Genomic DNA, 27,078 nt, shown 5'->3' with positions numbered 1-27,078 from the left:
GCGCCAGCAGCGCTTCCGTGGGGAGGCGGCGGAGGCTTCCGGGCGGAGTCGGGCGGCGGGCTGGGGCTGGGGCTGGGGCTGGGGGAGCCGCTCGGAGCCGCGGGGTGAGGACGGGGCGCGGCGGGGCGGGAGGGGGCGCGGCGGCGGAGGCCGGGAGGGAGCGGAGCCGCCGCTCGGGGCTGGCCCCGGGGCGGGGACCCACCGCTCGCGGGCTCCTCGCCGGGCGGAGCCTCGCGCTGGGGCCTTCGGGCAGCCGCGCCAAACGGTTCTTTTTCTTTTTTTTTTCTTCTTTCTCTTCCTCTTTCTCTTTTTTCCATTTCCTTTTCCTTTTTCTCTTTCTTTTTTTGGCAAGCCAAAAGCGCGTCCATGCGGTCGATGCTTCGGCGCGTGTAAGGCTTGCGGTGTCGGACCCCTCGCTGGTGGCTCTGCCCTGCTCTTTTACTTGTGGCCGTCGTAACTGCAGACTTTGGCGGTTAATTTCGCGTTCATCCGTTCGTAATAAAGGGCAGTAGAAGATAAAGACCCTTCAGCGTGGAAGAGCTGCCGCTGAGTAACTCCAGGAGCTGTGGGGGCATAGACGGTTTTGGCTGTGTCTGCAGCGTGTTGCTCAGCACGCCAGCTCTTCTCGTAAAGAGGCAGTAACTCGGCAACTAGTGTCACTTCCACCATGAAAAGTCTTCTGCTGGCTCACCCGCATCTAAAGTGAGCAGAGTTAAACCAGGCCGGACGCGGAGTTGCAGTTTTGCTTGTTTTCCCCCCTTACACGTATTTCTTCGTTCCAATTAAATGTCCCTGCGTACCCTGTGGGCTCATAATAAAGTTAGGAAGTGTTGCTTGTGTGGTTACGTTTTCGTATGTAGAAGCAAAATAATATCTCACTGCCTTCCTTTCTGTGCACCATGCAGTTTGTAACCTCGGGCAGGAATATGAGCGAGTTCCGCATCCACCACGATGTCAACGAGCTGCTCAGCCTGCTGCGTGTTCATGGAGGGGAAGGAGCCGAAGTGTACATCGATCTTCTACAGAAGAACCGCACGCCGTATGTTACCACCACTGTCTCTGCACACAGTGCTAAGGTAAACGGTGTGCTGTAGTCATGGCTGAGATGTGTTTAAAGTCTCGCGGGCAGACCTACTGAAGCATTGTTTTTCCTTTGCAATTGCTGCTAAAAGTGACATGGTCTCCCACAGTATTCTCCTGGAGAAGCTGGCAGCCCACGGCTTGGACAAGTACACTCTTTGCTGGGTTAAAAACTGGCTGGATGGCTGGACCTAAAGAGTGGTGGTGAATGGAGTTAAATCCAGCTGGTGACCGGTCACCAGTGGTGTTCTCCAGTGGTCGGTGTCGGGGCCCTTCCTCTTTAATATCTTTACTGATGACTTGGATGGGGGAATTGAGTGCACCCTCAGTAAGTTTGCAGGTGACACCAAACTGGGGGGAAGTGTCGGTCTGCCAGAGGGTAGGGAGGCCCTGCAGAGGGACCTGGACAGAATGGGTCAATGGGCAGAGGCCAAGGGGATGATGTTCAACATGGCTAAATGCCGGCTCCTGCACTTCGGTCACAACAACCCCATGCAACACTACAGGCTTGGGGCAGGGTGGCTGGAAGGCTGTGCAGAGGAAAAGGACCTGGGGGTGTTGGTCAATGCTCGCCTGAACATGAGCCGGCAGCGTGCCCAGGTGGCCAAGAAGGCCAACGGCATCCTGGCTTGTGTCAGGACTAGTGCAGCCAGCAGGACCAGGGAGGTGATCGTCCTCCTGTACTGTGCTCTGGTGAGGCCGCACCTCGAGTACTGTGTTCAGCTTTGGGCCCCTCACTACAAGAAGGCCATCGAGGCCCTGGAGCGTGTCCAGAGAAGGGCTATGAAGCTGGTGAAGGGCCTGGCACACAAGTCCTGAGAGGAGCAGCTGAGGGAACTGGGGTTGTTTAGTCTGGAGAAGAGGAGGCTCAGGGGAGACCTCATTGCTCTCTCCAGCTACCTGAAAGGGAGGTGTGAGGAGCTGGGGGTCGGCCTCTTCTCACAGGTAACTAGTGATAGGACTAGAGGGAATGGCCTCAAGTTGCACCAGGGGAGGTTCAGGTTGGAAAGTAGGAGACGTTTCTTCTCAGAGAGAGTGATTAGGCACTGGAAAGGGCTGCCCAGGGAGGTGGTGGAGTCACTGTCCCTGGGGGTGTTTAAGGAAGGGTTGGATGTGGTGCTCAGGGACATGGTTTAGTGGGTGACATTGGTGGTAGGGGGATGGTTGGACCAGATGATTTTGGAGGTCTTTTCCAGCCTTAATGATTCTGTGATTCTATAAGCTGCTGGCTCCAAGAAGACAAGGCATCCTATGGAGAAACTTGGCATAAACTCTCGTCACTGTGATTTCTTTGTGTATAATCTCATCTGGAGTCTTGATTTTCAACTTAGAGTAGAAAAGATTTCATCAGGAAAAAGGTAAAAAATCCTTGCATCTTGGAGGGACCGGTGAAAGAAAGTGAGGTTTGTTAAAACTGGGAGAAAAATTAAAAGGAGCTTATCTTGTGCCTGTGATGGTTGTTTCAAATTGTAATTAGAGGAGTTGTTCTTTGGAGAAATAAAACAAATGAAAAATAGTAATCGTATGAAATGTGATTGTCTGAACAATATCTGACTTTCTTTCTGAGTACCCACCCATGGTATCAGGGATTTAAAGCCTGACACTCTCATGACCAGGCATACTTCCATGGCCATTGTACTCCAGTCTTAAGCATCATTTGCGTTACAGCTACAGTTCATTGAAATGTGGAAAGGTTAAAGGAGGAGGAGGAGGCGGCACTGCTGGAGATCCGTAGTCCAACCCTTTGCTCATAGCAGGGCCAACATCTCAGCCACAGCAGATTGCTTAGCTGTATTTTGAATACCTTCAAGAGATTCCTCCGTTTCCCTAGGCCACATCCCAGGGCAGCACTGCTCTCTCAGTAAAGGACCCCAGGGACAGCTTGGGCTTTCTTTGGTGCAGTTTGTGTCAGTGCCTCCTGTGCTTTTGCTGTTCCTCTCATGGCAAAGTCTGCAGCCCCTCTGTGGGCAATGGGCAACATGCCCTGCCATCTCCGTGCCCCTGCTCTGGGTTCAATCCTTTTCATTCATATCTGTCTTGTTAGTGAAGCCCCCAAAGAGGACCTGGTATCCAGATGTGGCTTCATCGGTGCCAAATGCCTTAATAAAGCTGCTGATACAAAACTGTATTGCTGCAGACTGTGCATGTGCAAAGTCAGTTCTGCTACAGAGCTTGTGCTTTCCTTAATCTTTTCACTCCTGCAGTACCATGGCCATCACCTGAAGTGCTAGGACCCTCCCACACCTCTGTTGTAAGTATTAGTAGGAAGCCAATGCTATATCATTCAGTCCAAAGCCTATTCCCTGAAGTACTGTGGAGCCAGCAGCAGCCTACACCTTGTCTCCATCCTTGCATAATGCTCCTCCCTTGAATGCTGTGATGATAATGTCTGTTAAACATTTAATATTAATGTGGTGTTTTACAGGTTAAAATAGCAGAATTTTCTCGAACACCTGAAGATTTTTTAAAGAAGTACGATGAGCTGAAGTCTAAAAATACAAGACATCTAGATTCTTTAGTATATCTACTGTCAAAGCTCACAGAAGATAAAGAGGTTTGTTTCTGTGTTAGAACTGAGTTTGTTTTAAGTATTCAGAAGTAGTAGCAATGCAGCGGCTTTAAGTGCACACACTTTCTGATGATAATGTTAAGTGAAATGCATTGAAATCAACAGAACACAACCAGTTCTAGCATTTTCTGTTAAATATAACCAGTTCTAGCATTTACATTAAAGCACTGCTGAGAATTATGCTCCTCTTGACGTAGACCACTTTATGACATGATACTGGGATGTGAAGACCTGTGGTCTGATGCAGCATAACCATCTTATGGTCAGATGTTTTTTACTTTATTACATGTTGACCAGTATTCACAAAATCTCTTCTTTTTTTGTGTGTATGTACAGACACTCCAGTATTTGCAACAAAATGCTAAAGAAAGAGGAGAACTTGCAGCAAATGCAGCACCCAGTGGCAGCACAAATTTTTCCATTTCCTCATCTACTTCCAAGATATCTCTACAGGAGCTTGAGGAGCTACGCAAGCAGCTAGGCAGTGTCACAGCCAACTCCAGTGTACAGCAGGTACTAGCCTAGTCTCTTCCCTAGCCTTGGGCACAAGATCTTTCCCTACTGCTTGCATGTAGCTGTGCTCTTTCTTAACCTTTATCGTCTAGTGGAATTAAAAATGTTCCTATCCATGCAGATAATATAAATTCTCTTTCAAGATGTGTTAGTCAAATTATATTAAATCTTTGTGCTGTTTTTCATAAAAGTGGCCTTTTCTATTTAAGTCAGTAAAGCTGAGTTGATTTTAGGCCACAGCAGTCCTTAGTGGCTGGGATCAATATAATTTCACTTTCCCATTTCAAACCACCTCTTTAACCTGTGCAGGCATTTCCTTTTCTGCCTGTAGTAGCGCTTACTCAGGAGCCCAGCAGCCTTTATGACTTGTCCCATCCTTGCTGAAAATTCTACTCTCCCAGATATGTGGATGCAATGCCTCACATAATCATTCCACAAGTGGGCACAGCCATTCTTTCTGCTGAGCTATTTGAATGAGTCTTCCTGTAATAAATGCTTCAAATTGATACCAGTCAAAGAGAAAAAGGGAAAAAACAAACAAACAAATGAAACAACTGTAAAAGTAAATGGTATCATTGTAAGACACAGGCTTAGAAAACAGGCGAATGTTTCATTATCGGTAGGCCAGAAAGTTCAAAGGGATGATTATTACTTAAATCCAAATATCATTTTTCCTATAATCAGTTATAGAAACAACCATTTCCTAGCTATGCTTAGGCATTTTGGCTGCAGAAGGCACAGGAGCAACAGTATGAACAGTTATTTGGACAGAAGCAAAGATGATATGTGGGGAGAAGGAGAAGAAGAATGGGGGCTCAGAGGTCCGTAGTGAGTAACTGGACAATATGTGCAAATTCTTCCATTTAAAATTTTGTGATTCCCATTCTCCTCAGAGTTTTGGTTTTGTTTCTGTTTTGCCTTCTGGCTGACTATTCGATAAAATCTATCAAGGGACAAACCTATAGGCTCGGAATGTTTCTGAGATGTGGGCCTGCTTGTGAACACATAGAAAACACATGCCAGGGTCTTTTCAGTCTGCAGTCTGTGCCACAGCAGCTCTTTGCCTGAGGTCTGTGGAGGCATCGCTGTGTCTGTATTGTGTGTGTTGTCTGTTCATACTGATGGGGTGTGAATACTCAGTAGGGGGACTCTCCATGTTCAGTGTTTAAGGATGCCTACAGGGTCTCTCAGCTTTAAGGGCTTTGAGTGCATGTGATGATGGGGAGTGCAAACCCCCCATCCTCTGTCAGGCAGTGATGAAGCTGGTCTTATTCCACAGATATTTGTGAAATGCATGTCTCCACAGACTGTTTGCTTGACTCATCCAAATCCACAGATGTTTCGAGTCAAGCGGTTGATTTAGATCATGAAGGAAAGACAAATTTCCAGTAAGATAACCCATGTTTTTAATAGGATTTATGTGTGGACTTGCTATAAGAGGAGAGAAGAGTAAGCAGTGTTCTCTAGGATGTATAGTTCAATTACAAGTTGGTTTCCCATGCATGCTTTTCCTTTGAGGCACGGATATGACTCCACAACCAAAGGAATTGAAATGGCAATGTAAGCCAGTTGAAAAGATTTATCCCTCCCTGCTGCTCTGTTTATGCTTTCTTCAGGCTTACAGAGCTGAAACTCTCATAAAAGGTCTGATGCTCAGGGTCATTGGGTCATTGTGACTGTATCAACTCACATAGCAGAAATATCTCAGCCGCCCTCTCATGGAACTGTCACCTGCACTAAGTGAGGGTGGGTGTCATTTTGTCCCTCCAGGAGTGAGATCCTGCATCTCCCTGCTGGCCTAGCCTATGGCTGCTGCTCCTCTGTGGGGAAAAAAGGTCTCCTGTCAAATCTTACTATCCTGAGAATATTTGTGGGAATGTTTGGACCTCATCTGTCTTTCTTCCTGGTGTTCCAGAATTCCAGCTTAATCCAGGAGTCAAACTTTTTTTTTTTTTTTTCCCTGAATCCAATACCCCTGAGTTGAAGCTTGCTGGAGAAGACCTCTTCTGTTCAGAGGCGCTCTGTGAGCTGTTGTAGAGATGGCAGAGAAATCCAGAGGCACAGCTGTCACTGCAGAGAGGCTCCCAGGCAGATAGGATGTTCTGCAAGGCTATGAATCTTGTGCCTCTCGGGTCTGAGGACCTTGCACCAGGGTTATGCCAGGACTGAGGCTGCAGCAAACACCAGCAGAACTGGTGTTGTCTAGGGGAGCAGTCCCATTGCTGATTCTTGTTTGAATGATTTTAAGATCTCACACTGGGCATCTCTTAGAATGTGGGGAATGGTTGGGGTCAGCCCCAGGGTGAATGAATTAGAATCATAGAATCATAGAATATCCCGAGTTGGAAGGGACCCATAAGGATCATCAAGTCCAACTCCAATTCACACATAAAAACACTGTTCTTTAAGATGCAAAGCTCATGTTTGCTCGCTTCCTTCCCACATTCCACTGTCCTCTGAGACATTCTATGAGAAGAAAATAAAACGACCCTGTGAATATCCCATTTCACATAAGTGCTTGTAGAGCTTATGAAATGGCTTTTATAAGCATGTCCCCCATGTTTGTGCACTTGTGGGTGTAAATGTTCATGTAGGTTACATGTCGTGCAGGCCCCTACAGCTGAGAATTAATCTTTCACTCCATTTATTTTACTGGCAGATATCCAGAGCTGGGGATGAAAACTTTTGACATTTTAAGAGCTCAATTCCTTCACTGACTCTGATTCAGAGTAAAAACACCATTATTTTCCACCAGTGGATTATCGGCATTGCATTTCAGATGCAGCTGCTCACTGGGCACTCTGCAGAAACTGAGTTCAGAAGTGTTCATTTACCTGTCTGCAAGTGCTCCTTGAGTAAGATGTTACTGCTTACAGCTTCTGCAAGTAGTTTGCTGGCTTTTATGTGGTGCGCTTTGCAAATTAATAAGATTCCTGGTGCTTGTGCATGTCCCCATTCTGCTCCCATATCTGTGCCATAGCACCGAGGCTGGTGGGGAGGCATACAGCAAGGCATTATTTGATGTATCCTCCAATAAAAAGAAGGCCAACTGTATAAAAAATCATCTCTGCAGCACTGAGACCAATAGACTAGATGGTACTGATAGACCAAATCCTGTGCTGTGCTACTGTAACATCAGTTATTCTATTTTCTGTTCTCAAGGTAGCAGCTTCAGTGAATTTCTGCTTAAAATTCAAAATTTCTTGCACTTCTGAAGATCTCTCTTTTTCCTTCTCTCTCTCCCTCTCTCTTTTCTCAACAGCCTCTTGAGCTTACACGAAAAGTGCTCCGAGATAAGCAAAACAAGAAGAATTCAGGTCAGCCTGTTCCAGTATTTCCATCCTGGGTATATGAGAGACCTGCACTTATTGGTGACTTCTTAATTGGCACCAGTTTAAGCACTGACACAACGGTACCTATAGGTATGTGATACGCAGGGAAAGTTACCTTGACTTATTATGTTCCATTCGGAAGTGCCATTCAGATTTCATCACGCTCAGGATGAAAGCAAAACATGGCTCCTTGGACTCTGCCGATGAAGACCAGGGTTCCAAAAAAAAACCAAAAGCAAACAAACAAACAAACAAAACCCACCACCAACAAACTTACTTTCTTCAGTGCTTCTCCTGTGCTGAATTCCATCCCCATTGTTAAACCACACAATCTAATCTGTTTAGCATTTTCCCAGTCCTTTTTCTCTTGAGTCACAGCTTCCATAAAATACTACTGTAGGAGAATCATATCTCTATTCTCAGCTGTAAAATCTGTAGTTGTACCTGTCAAGGGAGCCTTCATTAATCCATCCAGCTCAATCTCCTCTCCAGTAAGACTATAACAACCTGCCCGATTTGCTCTTGTTTCTAGCCAGAGCTGCAAGGGACCAATCTTACCCTGTTGTGTTATATCTTTAAGCAGAGCTGTGTATAGAACTCCTGTAGGAAACCTGTAGTTTCTTTCTGATGTGAATTTGGACTGTGTGGAAAATGACAACAGTAGGCTCATTCCTGGAGGTGCCCCTAAATAATGATACATAAATAAATCCACCATTGTGTTTCTGCTGGGTACTCTTGGGACGTCCTTTAAGGGTATGTTCCTAGCAAGCTCAGAACCATTTGTTCTGTCAAAGTTTGGAAAAGGCCAGTATGGTTTTGCTGCACATAGATCTTCTGTCTTTCTTCTTTCTCTGAGATGCTGATTTGAATAGCAGGGCTGAGTGTTTCCCTCTTGTCAAATGGTTCTTTTAGCTGCATGGGAGTTTTAAGCATGCCTGATGCATACATTTTACATGCTTTTATTTGAGGCTTTTGAATCATACATGACTGAGACTCTCAGTCATATCTTCAGTTAAATGTTTTTTTTCCAGGGATTAACAAATTCCGTAGTGCCCAGTAATCACTGGTGAGTGACTGTCAAATGCTGCACCAGCACATACAGTCCTACAAACTGAGAGGGACTGTTACCTAGTTTCATGAGATAAGGTTTGCCGTAGTGAGTGCAGTAGCCACTCTGATCCAGTCCTCTGATATACTATATTACATTTCAGGTTGAGTCCTCTATACTTCTTTGTAGGTTGTAGTTGATTACGCCATTCAGAGACCCTGCAACTTCTGGTTCACCTGCAGCTTTTGCTGAGTTAGCATTTCTTTGTGTCTGTATTTAAACTGTATATTTGAGTATTTCAATGAGGGGAAGTAGGGGGAATTGTCAGCAAGACTAGAACTCCTCAGATCTAGTATAACTGAGCCCATTTCAGTGAAAGGATCAGCAGTGCAAGTGATGTTTTCTTGGTCGCAGATGTCAGATGTATAGCCCTGTCTGCCTGGTTTACTTTGAGTATAAATGACCAAAGGATTCTTTTTTCCTGGAAGGCAAGGTAGAAGATTTTGGAGCTGGCCCTAATTCTGTTGTATTTCTTTGTATCTTGGTTCAGCTTTGTGTGATCTTTGTTCTCTTTGTATGGTAGTATGTCTTCCTTTTAAGCTTCAGGTCTTCAATCAAAATGATATGAATGATAAAGTAGTACTATGGCATGTTCTGATCGTGTGCTTTTTTGTCCTCTCTTTGAAAACAGGTACTTTGCCATTAGCCTCTCAAGAATCTGTGATTGTGGAGGACTTGCTATATGTTTTGATTGGTGTGGATGGAAGATACATCACAGCACAGCCTCTCGTAGGCAGGCAGAACCGAACATTTTCGGTTGATCCAAACTTGGACTTGTCCATCAAAGAGCTGGTGACCAGGATTCTTCCCGTAGCAGCAAGTTACTCTGCTGTCACCAGGTACAGAACTGACATTTCCTTTCAGAGGAGGATGTTCTCCTTTGAGCATCAAGATGTAGAATATAGAGTCTGTCATTTTGCAGATGGTGACTTTGAAGCTAAATTTAAACCTTTGAGGATATAAAATAAGAACGACACCGTATTTGAAATGGTTTTGACCGCATTTCTTTTTTTCTGACTTTTTCCTTTGTGCTGCATGTTCACTTTTACATTCACCTCACCTTTGCTGTATCCAAACACTGTCTTGGTGCATTCAGACAAAGGAAAAATGGGATGTGTCATCTTATTATGGCTTGTCTCTTCCTGCTCTGCTATGGATTTCTCTTTGCTTCCTGCCTTTTGATCTCCTCTGGGCATCCAGGACTAAGACAACCTTTGTGTCTGCTGCTGAGCAGGAGACACAGCCTACTGCTGCCTAGTTTCTGGTAGCTACCTTAAGTAATTGTTGAAAGGCCTTAGGATAAGGTACACCTCACTGACAGCAGACGTTTGTAGTGTGGATGTCTGTATTTGATTCGATGTCCCTAAAAGATCAGAAAATAGAAAGAAACACTTTAAGGAAACGATTTGTCTGGTCTCTTTTACCCAACTCCTTGATGTGACTTGTATTTGGAAGCATCTCTCTTTGTCCACTAACTGTGCTGGGTCTGGCTGGGATGGAGTTAACATTCCCTGCAGCAGCCCACACAGTGCTGTGCTCTGCACGTGTAGCTAGAACAGCACTGGTACCACACCGGCGTTTTGTCTATTGCTGCATAACACTGGCACAGCATCAGGACTCCCTCCAACCGCCCCCAAGAGCCAGCAGGCTGTGGGTGGGCAAGAGATGGGGAGAGGACATCACTAGGGCAGCTGCCCTAAACCAGCCAAAGGGATATTCCATACCATATGGTGTCACACTCAGCAATAAAAGGTGGGAAAGGGGAAGGGGGGCTCTTGTTATGAAAATGTCTGTCCTCCCAAACAACCACTACACTTATTGAGGTCCTGCTTCTCAGGACGTGGCTGAACATTGCTCGTTGATGGGAAGTAGAGAGTAATTTCTTTTCTCTCTCTGTGCTTCTGTGCAGCCTTTGCTTGTTTTTTTTTTCCTCGTCTTCCTTTTCCCTTTAATTAAATCATCTTTATCTCAGCCCGTGAGTTGTTTTTTTTTTTCTTTCCAGTATACTTTCTTCTTCCCCTCTTCTTCTTGAGGAGGGGAGGTGAGAGAGCAGCTGTGGTGGAGTTTGGCTGCCCACCCAAGTAAAACCACCACACTAACATATATGAAGCCGTCTAAGTCTGATGAGGTGAATCCCTGCTGTGGCATGTAGAGTCAGAAGCTAGCAACAATATTTTCCCCAGTGTCTGGGTCCATGATACTGCTTCCTTTTGAGATCTTTTCCTGTCTTCTAATCTGTTTCTTATACAAAGGCAATCACCTTGAAAATGCTGGCTCTCACTTTTTATAGTGGTTTTACTCTAAATTCTAGATCCCCTGCAGTTTGAGAGGAAACATTTTCCCACCACTCTCTGTACTAAGAAACTTGGTAATGAGAAGTAAGCAGGGGGACACAGAGCAAATGTGAAACCTGAAACTCCAGCTGAAGACTGGTATGCTTTGCAACACATGGTCTGCTCGTGTTAGTATAGTCTCCTGAAGTTAAAGTTCTTGGAAATGATGGAAATTGCCTTGTCTACCCAGGAGTTTCTATTTTGCATTTTGCAGGTTTATAGAGGAGAAGTCTTCCTTTGAGTATGGACAGGTAAATCATGCTCTGGCTGCTGCTATGCGTACTCTGATCAAGGAATACATGATACTAATTACACAGCTGGAACATCTTCAGAGACAGGGACTTCTGTCACTGCAGAAACTCTGGTTTTATATCCAGCCCACAATGAGGACTCTAGAGATTCTTGCTTCACTTGGTAAGTTTCAAAAAATAGTCATCGTTTTGACAGGTGCATGATGGTGGCTTCTGAAAACTGTACACAGTAACAGTACAGACAGGGCATGTATCATTACGTCAAGAGGCGCTGCATCAGCAGTGGCCATCCCCTGCACCACGCATAGTGGAATGGCAGAACAGGCCCTCTCTGGATACCTCAGAATTACACTAGTGTGCTGAGTGATGAGGCACGGTTGCAACCCATCTGAGAACATATGTTGCTTGCACATCTCACAGGAATACCGCCAGGCAGATAACCCTTCCTACAGGAATGAATTGCAGCACTTTCATTAATACCATTTTAATACCTTCCATTTCTTACTTCATTGTATTGTTTCCTCAATAATTTTGATTAAATTAAACTCTCTGGCATGAGAATACTTTTATATTTCTGTCTACTCAGCCCAGAGGATTTATCTGGACATAAAAATCTGTTTTACATAGAATCCGAAGTTGGATCATCCCTCCTGGTATTCATGTTTCCTGAAATTTTCAGGTTTCTGGAACACAACGGTTAGCCATCTACATTAAGGTTCACTTCAATCCAAAATTCATGACAGTACTGTATTCCTCTTCCTCTGTCCCTTACATCCCTTTTGCTATGCAAAGTATAAATTTTACCATCAGCCTACCCAAAATCAGGTGTTTCAAGCTGTATGTGTGACTAGCTCAGTGTTATGTTGGAGAATGGATGTACTTTTGAGATTAGAGGTTTCACAAGCAAGTCACTGAAGTGTAGGATTCTTTCATTAGTGTCTGGAAAGAAAGATCTCTGTATATGTTTTCTTCAGCACAGAAGCCTTTTGGACTTTGAGCCATCAGATGCTTTGTGTCTGCCTGAGTTCAGTTCCCCTTGTCTGGAGAACTGCCTTTCATTATTGCTTGTTTGTAAGGTGGATCATTTGGGATTTTATTTCAGCATGTTTCAGGCTAAAGGCTTTTGGATGCTTGGTGGAACAGCCTTGCATCTTCACAGATGTACAGGATGAGTCTACTGCTGACTAGGAGAACTGTTGATGTCAGCTAATCAACTACTAAAGTCATTATGTTTGTGAACATAGCTTGTGCAGATAATTTATGTATTTAAATGAAGAGCCTTGTGTCTAACACCTATATTTTTTTAATTTTAGCTACTTCTGTGGATAAAGGTGAGTGTATGGGAGGATCAACCCTGAGCTTACTCCATGATAAGACTTTCAACTACACGGGAGACAGCCAGGCCCAGGAACTGTGTCTGTATTTAACCAAGGCAGCCAGTGTGCCCTATTTTGAAATTCTGGAAAAGTGGATATATCGAGGCATCATTAATGATCCATACAGGTAAGGAACAGCTAAGGAATGAAAATTAAATCAAAAAGTTAAGAAATATTGTTTCAGTCTCCGGTTTTTACATTTTCTAGTGTACCCGTCCCTCTGTTTTATAGAGTCTGCATAGCCTAAGTGCCCAGACCGAGCAGCAGTGGGTACACAAGGCAACGTTGCCTGGAAGGGGAGCTACTGGAGTGTGTTTAACTACATTTCCTATTTGATTCAATAGTTAAACAATCAGGGGCACGCTCACTTGATTTATTTGTCCAAATTCAATGAAATTATTTTCAAATTCAATAGCACAATAGTTCAAACATGTAATCCAGTCAAATTCCACCTTACCATGCCTGTCCCACTTGAAGTGTTCTCCTTCCACATCCCCATCCCCTTCAGGATGGGGCTGAACCCTGTTCTCATAAGGCACAAGTGTGATAACTCACTGAATCTGTGTTAATGTAGTCCACTAATATGATAATCTGATACACGTTAACAGCACTCTAAAGTTTCTTGTCTTGTAGAATCATTTAAAGCATTTTTCTGTTCTTAATAGTTTATGCAATGCTTCTGTTCCCCACATTTTCAGAATCCTAACGGGAGAAACTAAAATAGCTAAAGAGAATGCCTTCCTGATGGTGAGAAAGCAAAGGCCAGCTTCCTCACTTGTACACTAACAGCCAAATAACATTTAGGCTTGGTTTCTGAGCCCTATAAAATTCTGTATCTGTGATAATTGATTGCAGATTAACGCAAAAACTCCACAAAATGCTTCTCTTACTACAAATACAGACTAATTTCAGTTCTCAGTTGGAATGTATCTTCATGAGACCTTGTTTCTGATAGATTATATTACCAGTTTACAGGTCAAAAAAAGTAATCCTCATTGTACCACTTCCTGCTTCTAAACATCTCCTTTAAATGTTCAGTGAGTTCATGGTGGAGGAACACGAGTTGCAGAAGGAGAAGATTCAGGAGGACTATAATGACAAGTATTGGGATCAAAGATATACTGTTGTACAGCAACAGATTCCATCATTCTTACAGAAAATGGCTGACAAAATACTAAGCACAGGTAGGTAAAGATATGCTTCTGATATAAGAGAAATCTAAGATGACCATTGCCATTCTTTACATAAAGATGAAATAAATGTCATCACACTTTGCCAGTTCATGGGGTTATCCAGCTGCAACTTCTCAGAGGAAAAGAGGAAATTAAAAGGAACTCCAAATCACGTAAATAAAAAAATGTGTGAAGGAGTACAACAGGAAGAGGAGCTTTCTGTCTTAGTCCTCTGTTACATGGGTACAGTTTTCTAGCAGCTAGCTAGATGGAGCTAGATGGCTGAGGTTTGGACACACTGAGTCTTAGTTTGGGCACTTGAAGGAAGCATGCCACCCAATGGTTACCATTGTTCCCTGCCATAAGTACAAACTCCTGAAAAGCTATATCTGAAGTACAGCACCAGATTTTCAAAGTTTCTGGCTATCTACAAAGGTGTTTTACCACCACTGGAAAACCAAAAACTTTTCTGAATCACCTTAAACGTGTTATTAGTAGCCTAATTTAAATTCTGTATCATCTTTTGAAAGGCATTTAAATCCTTTCCAGCTTTCTGTAGAACTTAATATAAACATTTCACAATGTATCTTCTGCTTCATGATAGTGATTTGGAAGCTTCTTTCTTGGAGGCACATACAATGTTGTGAATATTGGTCATTCTTTCTCTTTTATTCCAGGAAAATACTTGAATGTTGTGCGAGAATGTGGACGTGATGTTACCTGCCCTGTGGCTAAAGAGGTCATCTATACTTTAAAAGAGCGAGCGTATGTGGAACAAATAGAAAAAGCATACAACTATGCTAGCAAAGTTCTTCTGGATTTCCTAATGGAGGAGAAAGAGCTGGTGGCTCACCTGAGGTTTGATTTATTTTCTTAAATGTATGTTAAATAGATTGTTTCTGATAATGAAAATAAGGTTTTAAAGTTAGTTCTCTTTTCTTGGGATATTACTATTGTGTTAGCTCTGTTCCTGTTAGAAATGTTGACCTGAAAAAAATAAGATTTTTTTTTCCCAAAATAATAAAAAATGGCATAAAATCACAGAAATGTTGGGTGCGAGAGACTTCTAGGGGTCTCTAGTCCAACTTCCTACTTGAAGGCTACCACCGAAACTAGGTCAAGATGGCTGTGGCTTTGTCTAGCCCAGTACTGATACACACCCCCATGCCCCATGTGTAACCACAGTATTTTAAGACTGTGCTATTCCCATTTTCACTCTGAAAATGGTAGTGATCATGTGTGATCTTTGGCCAGATGCTAATATCATCCTCCGGCTCTCCTGTGAGCTGTTTCCAAGCTCCTGGCCCGCTGCAGTTGACTCTTCCTCATGCCATGTAAAAATTGAAGTTAATGCATCATACTATAGCAGAAGTCAACACAAGTACATGGAATACTTCAAAAGTCAGCACAGATACTTGGGCAGGAGAGTTCAGGATTCTCCCCTGAGTTAGCAACTGCCTCTTGGATGGATCTGGACTCTGTGGAGGCTGGGTTGTTTTTCTGGAGAGCAGCAATATGATCCTTTGCCTAGCAGTGTAGTGCATACCTTTTTTCTTACTGTGCATTTTTACAAGAAAAAAAGAACAGCAGCAACCCTGATATGAGTGCGCAAAAGCATGCTGACTGAGGTGATGGGAAGGAGGGGAACGTGAATGAAAGACTAGCTTTCAAATGGGTTATTTATATCAGTGCATTCTGTAAACGAGTAAAAAAGTTTGTTTTTTAAAAATGTAATCAATTATCTTAATTTTCCTGAGCAGATCTATAAAACACTATTTCCTAATGGATCAAGGGGACTTTTTTGTTCACTTTATGGATCTCACAGAAGAGGAGCTTAAGAAGCCTGTAGATGACATCATAACTACTAGGCTAGAAGCTTTGCTTGAATTAGCCTTGCGAATGAGCACAGCCAACACAGATCCTTTCAAGGACGATTTAAAGGTAAGAATGTATGTAAGCAGAAGATAACTGAATCTGAGCAGAAGGTTTACTATTAGGAAAATCAGCGTGCCTGTAAGAAGCTGCTGAAAGTGCAGTCAAGGAAAACGGAATTAATGCCTATATTTCTGCAGACCTTCTCTGAGTTAAGTCCTGTTTCATCCACATTAGCAATGGGAAACACTTGTCCTGTGCAAGGGGGCACATTTTCTTGCTGATATCCGAACACAGAGAAGGTGCTTTTGGTGGCATCAGGATGAGATGGAAGCAGTAGCATATGTCTCATGCTTGTTCTGGGCTTGGATGCCCGCTCTGGAGTCCAAGAAAATATCTAATTAGATGCCCTGACATATAATGATTACTACATCTCAGGTGAAAGTCAAGGGCTTCTGCTGTAGTATTTTACAGAATGTGAAGTGTCACAGAAGCTGCACTTGGGGAGTGTGGAATCTGAATTGACCTGATAGAGGCCAAGGACAAGGTAGAACTAGTGGCATAGTAGTATGTTATACGCTGATAGTCAAACACTACAGTGACACTCTCTGCTGTCTGCTGTAGCACTGTCCAGATCAAACCATTCACCATTGTATTCTAGGTTGATCTGATGTCTTGGGAGCAACTTGGATAAAATGCAGTTGTTCTGCCACATAGCTCTTGCTACGCAATAGTTGTGAGTACCCTATTGACTTCACTTTTTTCCCGTTCTTTCTTTATAGATTGACTTGATGCCCCATGACCTCATTACGCAGCTCTTGAGGGTATTGGCCATAGAAACAAAACAGGAAAAGGCCATTATTAGTGCAGATCCCACAGAGCTCACTCTCAGCGGTCTGGAAGCATTTTCCTTTGACTACATCGTTAAATGGCCTCTGTCCCTTATTATAAACAGGTAAAGTATTCATCCACTGGAGGAAAAAAGGCAGAAATTTTTGTATGGGGTTAAAACACATTTGCAAATAGCGAAATACTGCAAAGTCAATGTCTTTGAAGTGACATTAAAAATCAACCAGTAGAAAATGCTGTGGGGTTGCTGATCTCCACTTACAGACTATGGAATATCGATTGTCAGTACAGCCCCAACAGACTATGCCAAAGACATACTTGGAAAATCAAGGTTCCATTTTAAATAGAATCTCAGCCTGGTCCATGGTCTTCTTGTGACCAGTTTCCCAGTGTTCATTTGTCCATGGCTTTTTGAAGGATCTCCCTGAGAAGATCTTCATTTGAAAATGAACTCTCACTAGAAGGTTTCCATGTTTCCAGTCAAACATTTCTTAGGTGTAGAGGGGCAGAAAAAAAGTCCTTTCAGGTAGCCCTGGTTACAAACTAAAAGGATACAGTCTGTTGCTAGAATTACTGTATAAGCCATTTTGCATTTAGTGGAATTAGGAGGAACCAAATGTTTAATTTTTTTCTGCAATGTGTCTCCTGTTCTCCTGGAGGAACACTGGCAGACATGCTACTGTGAGCCAGGGCAAATGGGACAGGCAGTGTTATGTGAAAAGAGTGTCAGATGTTGATTGCTAAATGCCAGTAATTAGCTTATCCCCTCATTTCTCCTTTAAAAAAATCAGTTGACACAGCAGGACTTTCCTAATGACATGATGCTTTAGAAATTATGTCTCTTTCTCTCAAATCGAGCGTATGAACTTTGACGGTAACTATGGAGTGAAAATACTATATGATGCAGTTTCACAAACTGTGTCGACTGGAGCTCTGTAGACACCTACACGGAAGTGTCTGAATGCAGACCTGAATCCAGTCTCAGACGCTATAAATAAGCATCCCCATCTGTTTCTAGCAGTGCATTGCTGGCACGGTATTGCTGCCTGTAGCTTGGTTACAGTTTTTCTTCATCTTTTTGGAGAATCCTGGTGAATTGTTTTGGCAGTCGTTGCAGTTTTAGTGCACCGGCTATAAAACTACAGGCTTTCAGCCCTCCATCCCAGTAGGTATGTGAGTGACCTTTCTACAGGTGGCTCAAGGGAATTGGAAAAGGAGTCTGGTGATGTACCTTGTGGCAGGAAGTATGGAGGAGGGTCTCCTTGGAGAGGAATTCTTTGGGATGATTACAAATGTTATTTTTTCCTTTGGTTTGAATTATTTCAGTGCAGACCTGTGTGTGTCTGAAGGCGTAAGGAACATATTGTGTAAAGTCTCTTTGCCTTTGAGCAGCTTCAGCCTTCATAGCTTACTTAGTCTGTCAATCAGAAGAGGGCTTAATCTGAATGGTTTTCTCCTTTCTTCCCAGGAAAGCACTGACAAGATACCAGATGCTTTTCAGACACATGTTCTATTGCAAACATGTGGAAAGACAATTGTGCAACGTTTGGATCAGCAATAAGACAGCCAAGCAGTTCTCCCTACATTCAGCTAAGTGGTACGGCCTTTTTTCCTGCTGGGTCAGTTGTGAAGCTTTGATTTTCCTTGCTTCCATGTTAGTTAGGTATGTCATGACATGAATCAGATCATTTTGACAGGAAACAGATCATTACAAATTTCTGACAGGCTAAGAGAGGTCAGAATATAACATTTTAGGTTTCAGTTGAAAGTGTCTGCTCAATAATCTTTGTGCTGCTTGACTTGTTCCTCTTTGTTGACAGAAAAGGAACTTGTTCCTCTGTTTAGAAAAGGAAGCCAATGATCTTTAGGGTTGGCTCTTTATATACCAAGCAGTTACAGCAGAGTACGTTTGTGGACATCGTCTTGCTCGCTACTTTAGCATCAGAAAGATTAGTTAAGGCCCCAGTAGTTTAAAAGCAGCATCCTTCACTTCTAGCCAGGCCACTATGCAAGGACTCATGACCTTCACATAGCTTGGCTAATGTTTGGGATTTTGGTGTCATACCAAGTCAATAAGGTAAAATTGGTGGAGTGTTTTCCTAGAAAATCATTCTACCTTGTTCCATCTCTGAGGGCAGATTTTAGTCTTTGGAGCTGCACACCAAGTGCAGGGGATGCCTGTTTGGAGCACGAGAGAAGTGCCAGCACTGCAAGGCAATCCCTTCTGCCTTGCCAGTGGCATTTTCCTGTCACAAGGTGACCTCAGCTGCCTTGTTCCTGACCTCAGCCAACATGACTGTAGCTCTGGTTCCTCTGAAATTGTAGAGGAGGTTAGTGGAAGAGACCTGTGGTGGTCTCTAGTGCAACCCCCTGTTTACAGCGTGACTGTCACCAGCAATGGACAGGTCACTGTGGCTGAAAACCCCTAGGGTGGGTATCCCTCACCTTTATTATATTTATATTATATATATATTTATTATATATACTCTCCCACTTTATTGAAGTCAGTTCTTAGTTTGGCATCACAGTGTCTGTGTAAATTAACATTGAAAGAACCTGTATATAATCCCGCCGTTCTACCACGGCCTGCAAAGGTGAAATTGCATTAAATGCCATTGGTGGCAGGTGATTTGACTAAATTTAATATTTTTGAGTATTCATTTTACAAGCAAGCATTTATAGGCTAGAAAGAAACATGAGCCATTTATCTTGTTATATTTTACCCTGCTAACAAATGCATGTCTCACTAGATAGCTACACCAGTAAAATGGCTTTAATACTGTCCATTTATGGCTGAGTATGAGCAAATATTCAAATTAACTGTCCAGATTCAAAATTAAGGGAAAGCCATTTAAATAAGTGGAAAAGAATCAGAGATGTTTTCCATTAACTTTATAATCACTGTCACACTGCAGCAGTGAATTTGCTAGGACAGAAATAGTTAGCTCTCTGCTTCGCTTGGTTGTGCAAGCTTAGTGATAGCTCTCCATGGCATTTGCTAGTTCTAAGTTGTGTGGGTGTGATTTTTTCCCCTAGGTTTGCTGGTGCTTTCACACTGCGGCAGCGGATGCTGAATTTTGTACAGAATATCCAGTATTACATGATGTTTGAAGTGATGGAGCCAACATGGCACATTCTTGAGAAGAACTTGAAACTGGTGAGCATGTGTGCTTGAGAGAAGTACAAACAAAATTCTTAAGTTACCAAATTTAATGTAGGGAAAAGCTGCCTAATTTCAGTTACTGCAGGCCACTGTTCAGTGTTTTATTGAAGACGCTTTGTTGGACGAACTGTTGTTCTTATCACACTACAAACTCTGATGCTGTTCTGCATAACCTTTCTGCTTTGTTAGTCATGTATTTCCTCTTGTGCATCCTCCTTTCCTCTTGTGCATCTTTCCTGTCCTTTCCTCTTGTGCATCCTCCTGTCTATTCCCAGCTCCCATACTCTTCATCCTGCTATGTAAAGGTGGTGTTCTACTGAACATCACTTTACACAGAGAAAAGAAACCTGCGGAAAAGGAAGAAGGATGCTGGGTGCAAAGATTACAAGCAGGTCTAGGCATCGTCAATTGATTCCTTGAGGTACACGAGAAGTAGCTCAACATGCCCTAGAGCATGTCTCAGAGGTCACTGTCAGAAGCAGGATGCTGGCCTAGATCTTTGGTCCAGTGGAGCACAGCTGTCCTGGTTTGTTTCACTAGTGTTCTGTCCTGTAATAGGCTTCTAATATTGATGATGTCTTGAGCCATCATACGAGCTTCCTGGATAACTGCCTGAAGGACTGCATGCTAACCAATCCAGAGCTGCTGAAGATCTTCTCCAAGCTGATGTCTGTCTGTGTCATGTTCACAAACTGCATGCAGGTATGTACAGCCTCCCCATTTTTACCATGCTGGCATCAGTTGCTTTGGGTGCCAGACAGCCCTGACAGTCCCTTCTTTCAACTCTACCCCTCTTGTCATTGGTACATATGGAAGAGCCTCTCTTTCCCCCACCAACAGGCTTTGTGAGCTTTGATGGCTCAGACTTTTCCTCCAAGTCGTTTCTATAGCTTCTCCCTCTGCAAAATTGCCTTTGTGCTCTTCTATTTCAGTACCGAGATCAGGCTCATATGAACCTCATTACCTCTCTTCATCCATTTCTGCAGCAGAATTAGAGGTGTAAGTTCTGTAGTTTTTAAGATGCTCTCTAGTTTTTAACACACTGTTGTAAGGACCCATGAAGACTGTTCTCCTTAGGCAGATTCTAGCCAGCGTGTCAGGGAGCCTTAAAAAAAAACAGAAAAACACCTTCCTTTGGGTTAGGTCGGTTTTGTGTATTAACTCTGTAATTTTACTCTCAGAGAGTTAGCTTTCGCTGGGATTACCTAGCATTAGGGCTAGCAGGATTGAGTCAACCTCATGGTTTGCAAAGTGGAAAAAATGGAAGCTCACTGTTTCCCCAACCCTCTGTCCTTCCAAGAGGTTCACCCAGAGCATGAAGCTGGATAATGAGATGGACCGGCTCACCTTAGAACACGGCACAATGCTGGGCCCACCAACAGAGGAGGAGCGTGCTGAAGAGACTGCAAAGAAGAAGCTGACTAACAAGGTGGGGCGCTGGGGGAATAGCTCAGCCTTTTCCTCTGTGAATGCTGCCTGGGGCTGCAGCCTGGTCAGGGTGGCTTTCCTGTCTCCTGGAGATAGACCATTTGGTTTCCAGAGCACCACTGGTCCCAAAAGCAGAATCTTCGCAGAATTGTGGTCATTTTTGAGGGCAGCGTGGAGCACTGATGGCGCTGTCAAAGTCTGCTTTGAAGACCTTGTCTCCCACAGAATTCACTGCACTTGTTTTTAAGTTCTTAGCTGTGTTTTCAGATGTGCAGTGGATACATGCAGGCTTTTTGCAGCTCAAGAACTTGGCTATTTCCAGACTTGCATTTCATGACAGATAAGCCAAAAAGCTGTGAGTGTGACAGCCTTTCATATCTGGGGTGTTTGTGTTGTCCGTATTCTTGTCTGTTATTCCTGTTTGTGTTGTCTGTATTCCATGTCTAGAGGCATGCTTACTAAGCCATTTGTTTGGCACGCTCTGCTGTTAGCAGACTGCCTCCTGTCCCGCTGAAAGCCCCTCTCTGGCACAGAGGCACTAGAGTCCATCACACTGCAAGGCAATGAGAGCACTCCAGAGGTTGCAGCCTGGCTTAGGCAACACTCCCTTTATTCTTACTGACTTTTCCTACTGCTTGAAAATAAGCAAAAGCACGTATTTGAGGTTTACTCTACTGGGATCTACTCTGGTGTTCTCCCAGATAGGTAGGACAAGGTTTTTAATTACCCAGGATCTTGCAACTGCTTTGGAGATCTTCTTTCAGTGCCTGAGTGACTGTTAAGTTTTATGGCAATATTTTTGAACAGGTTTGAAAAAGGGAGGGAATGGTTTCATCTCCTTAGCAAGTGTGAATCAGCAAATGTGAGGCTACTCATCCTTTGTTTTGGTAGCTTTTAGCAGAGCATGCTGACAACTTCCACCTGACATCTGGCTTCGAAGCAACAATCAACAAGTTTGATACTAATTTCTCTACGCATCTGCTGGACCTGTTGGACAAGCTGAGTGTTTATAGCACCAATGACTGTGAGCATAGCATGCTCAACATCATCTACAGGTGAGCCAGTAGTTTTCTCTCAGTAACTTTCCCTCCTGTGGTACTCAGGTTCAGCCCGGAAGAAATGATTGATGTTTATAACTGTGCATCTCCTCCATTAGTGATAACACTGAAATCACAAGAAATGTTGCTTTGCTTTTCAACCCATACCTTTAAAAATAATCATTTGGATTATGTGATTTTTTTTCTATTAATGTTGTAAATCTAGTACAAATGTTAGTTTTCATGGGGATTATCTCATTGAGTAGACAGATTTTTTCCTTAATATGCTAGCTAATTCCTGAATGCAGCATAAATATTCCAAAATGAGAAATACATGCAAGAGCATAATCAGAAATGCCTATTTTGATAACAGCTTTTAATATTTATGGCTGGACTATGTTTTTCAAGAGTTAAACACTCATGAAACTGGTCAGCCTGCAGATTGGAAATGCTCGGCTGAGGCATGCGCATGACCACAGAATAAGAGGGCAAATGTTTGTCAGGAGTTGGCATCTGTTAACTCAAAGATTCTCCATGGTGGAGTTGCATATAAGAGCTCTTGGATACTGACTGCCTCACACCTGGCAAAGACTCTAACGCTTCAGTAATGCTTCTTGCAGACTGTTAGGCACTTAAAAACAAACAAAAAAAACAAAATTATTTTTTCCAGTATTGCATAGAGGCATAATTTTAAGAGGCTCGGAGTTTCAGGAATATAAAATATTTCAATACCAATGCTTCTTAAGTGCTCATTCTATGTTTGTAAGCCTAATAGACACATTCATTCTTACACCTTCATTGAGATGTGCCACACCTGAAATAAGACAGAGAGTAAAGGCTTCAGGAAGATTTTTTTGATGCAGGTTGTTGTCTCCTCCTCATGCCATGGCTCTTGAAACTTTCCTTTGCCTTTTCTGGCCATATCTGACAGTCCTGTCCAGGATCCCTGGTACCTGCGTGTTCAGATATTGTTTTGTGAAGTATTCCAGAGGAGACTGGGCTTCCAGTTGTCCTTTACTTCTGAGAACTTCTTGATCAGCAACTACTGTACATTTACATGGCCCCCAGCCTCCTGTGTTGGCATCTGTTGCTATGCCTGAGGTGTGGTCACACAGCTGAGACCAAGGTTGAAGAGTAAAATCTGTCATTCCTGTTACCACGGGTGCTTCCAGGAGTGAAATCTGGCCCACCAGCTCCCACACCACTGTAGAAAATTACGTCATCTTCCCTGCGTTCATCATGTAAGGGAGGACAGTTATTATTTTATCATTTCCACTACAAGCTCCAATGGACTGGCTTTTTTATGATGCTTCATCCAGGAGATCTTAATGGCAACTAACTCCATGATCTAGCCTCTTAGACATCGTTGCAGGCAGCACTGGGCACAGCCAACACACTACTGAAGACCAAGTTACCTGGTCTGTTAATAGAAGAGCATCACAGCCCACAGTCCCTGAGTCCCGTAAAGAATGTGTGGAGATCTTCCCATTGGTGGCCTCATCCAGCTCAGCCCAAGGCTGGAGGTGGTTCTCAGCTTACTTAGGAATTCAGAAGAATGTCAAGTGCTTGACCATTCTTTCCACCATGGAACAGCAGATGTCCTGGAGCAGCCTTCCATCACACTTTATCACATGTCATGCCAGAGATTATATTAATGTCTTTTTTGGTGGTGGCTCAGGTGTTGCCTTCCGTCCATTGCTCTTCCTAGCATAGCACCATGGAGATTTCCGGTGCATCTTGTTCAACTGTGGGTCGCTGGTGTCCAGGCTAGGAGTCACCCTCCACCAGATTCCTTTGTGTTTTACAGACCACACATGAGTGTTAGCTGTGTCAGAAGGTTAACTCCTGAGCTGTGGAAGCTGTGGAGACAGTTCTTTCAAGTAATGAGAGCTTGTTTTTTAAGAGCACTTCCTGCTTCTGAAGAAAAGAGAAGTATGGTGATTCAGCAGGATGTGGGAAAACAAAACGCTTCCTTGTCAGTTTGCTCTGAGGATGGTGAGCTAAGCTGCGACAAGCTGTTCTGAACAGGGTCTGAGGCCTTTGCCCTCAGGTACTTCCATGCCTCATTTCTGTTCAAGGGTTGCAGAGGAAATATTGGGTACTGGGTCTTTATGCTGTCAGGACTGTCACTGCTGTTAAGTCCCCCAGTTTGGACCATCTAGGATCATGTGAGCCCTCACCAAGATGTTGGACACAGCTGGACCTTGAATTACAAAGCAGATGTCCCTATTTTCTCAGCTGGAGTTCTGTGTGTTAGCAGGGCGTACAAGAGAATGTCTTTCTATTTCTACAGGCTGCTAGATAATGTTTTAAAAAGTAGAAGTCCCACGGTGAATGTCCAGACTTGACATTTAGCTCTCATTCAGTCTGTAGAGATTATTGGATTGAGTCCTGGACTCTATGGCAACAGGAACCCAAGAAGCAGAATGGAGATGGTTACCATCTAAAATACCATACTTGAGAGAGAGACAGAGGAGTTTGTAAGAAATACTGGTCTTTTCTAATTGACTATTTGTTAAAGATGATTGTCAAAATGTAAAATAGGTAATGGATACCTTTTATTCATAATTCTAATACTTTTATTTACTTAATCCTGCTTAATATTTATTCAGTTTATAGTACCTGTACATTTTTACGGAGTAACTGAGGACCAACTGTCATATTTGTAGCATCAAACAACAGAAGACAGAGATCTAGAGGGGTTTCTTCAAGCAGTGAAGCACACACATAATTCAGCTTTTCAGTATGCTGAAGATGCTCATGTCTTGGCTTCATCAACAACAGTGCTGGCAAAGAGCTGGCAACTGCAGAAAATGCCCAAAGTCTCTCTTTCACTCTGCAGCAGGCAGAAGGAGGATTACAGTCTGGGGAACTGTCAGATGGGTGACTTTGATTTCAAATACTCTGAAAACTTTACTCATCAAGTGCAGCTAGCGTTCATCAGATATCCTTCCTTCACAAATTTGGAGGCAACAGCAATGACTGAGCTTAGAGTAAGACCTGCAGAACATACGAAGTGATAATAGAAAAAAACAGCAAATAAAAGTTCCAGCCACAGAACAAGAAACTGAAGTGTAAGCTGGGTTTGAGGAAGCACCAGGAAAATTCTTAAGAAAGTTATCAAAAATAATTTGATTGTAAAAACAGAGTTGAAATGGAAAAGGATGTAAATGAGTCCTGGCCTTATAAGCCCTTAGATTTGAATCAAAATTCGGTAAATATGACTGCCTCGGTGTTGCATTTCCTTTTTATATCATTTAAAGGACAAAAGAGATGTAAGCTTTTCAACCACGAGAAAGCAACCAGTAAATTCCATCTGTTTAGGCTGCTTTCCACAGTCACAAAAAAATGTCAAGGAACACTTTGTTGCCATTTATGCAAGGTTGTTAAGCAACATGAAACTCAAATATTGTGCCCATTCATTGAGTATTGGAACAACTTATTTGAGAAATGAAGAGAGTAACTTTTGTGTGATTCACACTCTTATCACTTGGTGTTCTAGGGCACACATTTTGAAGAGCCCCATGTGTGTTACATGGCTTCATTGTGCAGAGAGCTGCCTAAGGAAGGCCACAGCAGGAGTGGAGCTAGGTGTTTCTGTGGCATCTGAGACACTTGGATTGTTAAGGACACAGTATTATGATATTGCTGATGTTGTCTGTTTTATAGAGACATTTAAATGTATCAGCAATACTTGTGACTTTGCCTCAGCAGCTTTCAGCCAGTTGTTTGCTTCAATCATTAATCTGTTTAAAACATAATTGTTTTAACAAAAAGATGGTGGTAATGGAAACTGCATTTCACAGTAGTTTCAGTAGATAATTTGGTAGATTTCATGCTATAGTCCTCATACAGGAGTTCAATGTTTAAGGAGATAATTTAGGAAGGAGACTGTCCTGCATGTCTTTTCACAGAATCACGGAATCATCTAGGTTGGAAGAGACCTCCAAGATCACCTAGTCCAACCTCTGACCTAACACTAACAAGTCCTAAATTTAGTCCTGAAAAAAGTCCCATTTTCAGGACATAGCTACTGCTTTTGCAGTCAGGGTAATGGTGGGGATGAATTAAAGCCCACCTTTCCTCAGATGACATGTAGGGTTGCTCCTTGGCCTCTCAGTAAAATGCACCGCTTCCTCATACAGTCCTTGCAGGTGCCTGATGCCCATACCTGTCCTCTTGGTCTGTAGTGAGGGGCTTCCCCCAGCAGCGTGCTTCAGCACACACAGAATCCTGCTGTGGCTGGGCTGCTGTTCCTGTTGGCTTCAGTGGCTCATTCCCCCAGAGCAGGGCACACGTCTCTGGTGCATCACAGCACACGTGTGGCACGGGGCAGATGCTGAAATACATGGCTTTGGTTCAGACCCCCTCCTTTCAGCAAACTGCGTCCTGAAATTCATATGGCCCTGTAAAACAGTCAGTGTGTTTTGGGAACCCCTTGCTGCCTGCGAGCACCCCGACAAACGTGCTGCAGCACTTGTATGCTCTTGGAGGCCCTGGGCAGCACATCCAGCTTGCTGCATGCCACTGTTTGGGGCAGGTGAGCAAGGAGGTTGACGAACTATCTGCCTTTTGTCTCTCAGGTTGGACTTCAATGGGTTCTACACAGAGCGTCTGGAGCACATGTCTGCTGAGCGGAGCCAGAAGACAGCTCCCCTGCTTCCCCACACAGCCATAGCTGCCCAGTGAAGCCCTGCCGCTGCCCACTGCAGCTGCCGTCTCTTCTGCACCAGCAGAGAACAGGACACTCAATCACTTCCAGCCCTCTACACTCACTGTGAGCTGGAAACAAACCACAAGGGTTATCGCAGAGAGACAGGGGAATATAGGATCTTCTGGATTGTATGTGTTGGGTTTTGCCTTCTGAGGCTTTTAAGTCCCTTTTTTTTTAAACTGCATTGTAAAATGATGTATTCGTGTGTTGTAAAATAAAAAATAAATCAGGATTATTTTGTCTGTTAACAGAACTGACATGGCAAATTAGTCTTTAGGTGA

General features: G+C 43.4%; 1 protein-coding gene across 4 annotated transcripts; it reads left to right on the top strand.

Annotated features, from left to right (window-relative positions):
* Window positions 1-6: 6 nt before the first annotated feature.
* TUBGCP2 (tubulin gamma complex associated protein 2) lies at window positions 7-27,048 on the top strand. 4 transcript variants are annotated; one of them, XM_050711925.1, is made up of 19 exons: window positions 24-104; window positions 505-702; window positions 906-1,076; window positions 3,506-3,634; window positions 3,986-4,162; window positions 7,425-7,584; window positions 9,234-9,441; window positions 11,150-11,349; window positions 12,500-12,689; window positions 13,601-13,746; window positions 14,412-14,592; window positions 15,495-15,675; window positions 16,389-16,561; window positions 17,924-18,052; window positions 19,492-19,612; window positions 20,177-20,320; window positions 20,919-21,047; window positions 21,938-22,101; window positions 26,667-27,048. In XM_050711925.1, exons 3-19 carry the CDS (start codon window positions 927-929, stop codon window positions 26,770-26,772), a joined length of 2,688 nt encoding a protein of 895 aa, XP_050567882.1. In that variant the 5' UTR covers window positions 24-104; window positions 505-702; window positions 906-926; the 3' UTR covers window positions 26,773-27,048. The 4 variants fall into 4 exon arrangements, with proteins under 4 accessions (XP_050567881.1, XP_050567882.1, XP_050567883.1 ...); XM_050711924.1 differs by lacking the exon at window positions 505-702 and having other exon boundaries at window positions 7-104; XM_050711926.1 differs by lacking the exons at window positions 24-104; window positions 505-702 and adding an exon at window positions 185-265.
* Window positions 27,049-27,078: the final 30 nt, after the last annotated feature.

The sequence above is a fragment of the Cygnus atratus genome, chromosome 7 (genome assembly GCF_013377495.2).
Source record: "Cygnus atratus isolate AKBS03 ecotype Queensland, Australia chromosome 7, CAtr_DNAZoo_HiC_assembly, whole genome shotgun sequence".
In the NCBI taxonomy this organism is placed as follows: domain Eukaryota; kingdom Metazoa; phylum Chordata; class Aves; order Anseriformes; family Anatidae; genus Cygnus; species Cygnus atratus.
This window is presented reverse-complemented; position numbering and strand designations above follow the sequence as displayed.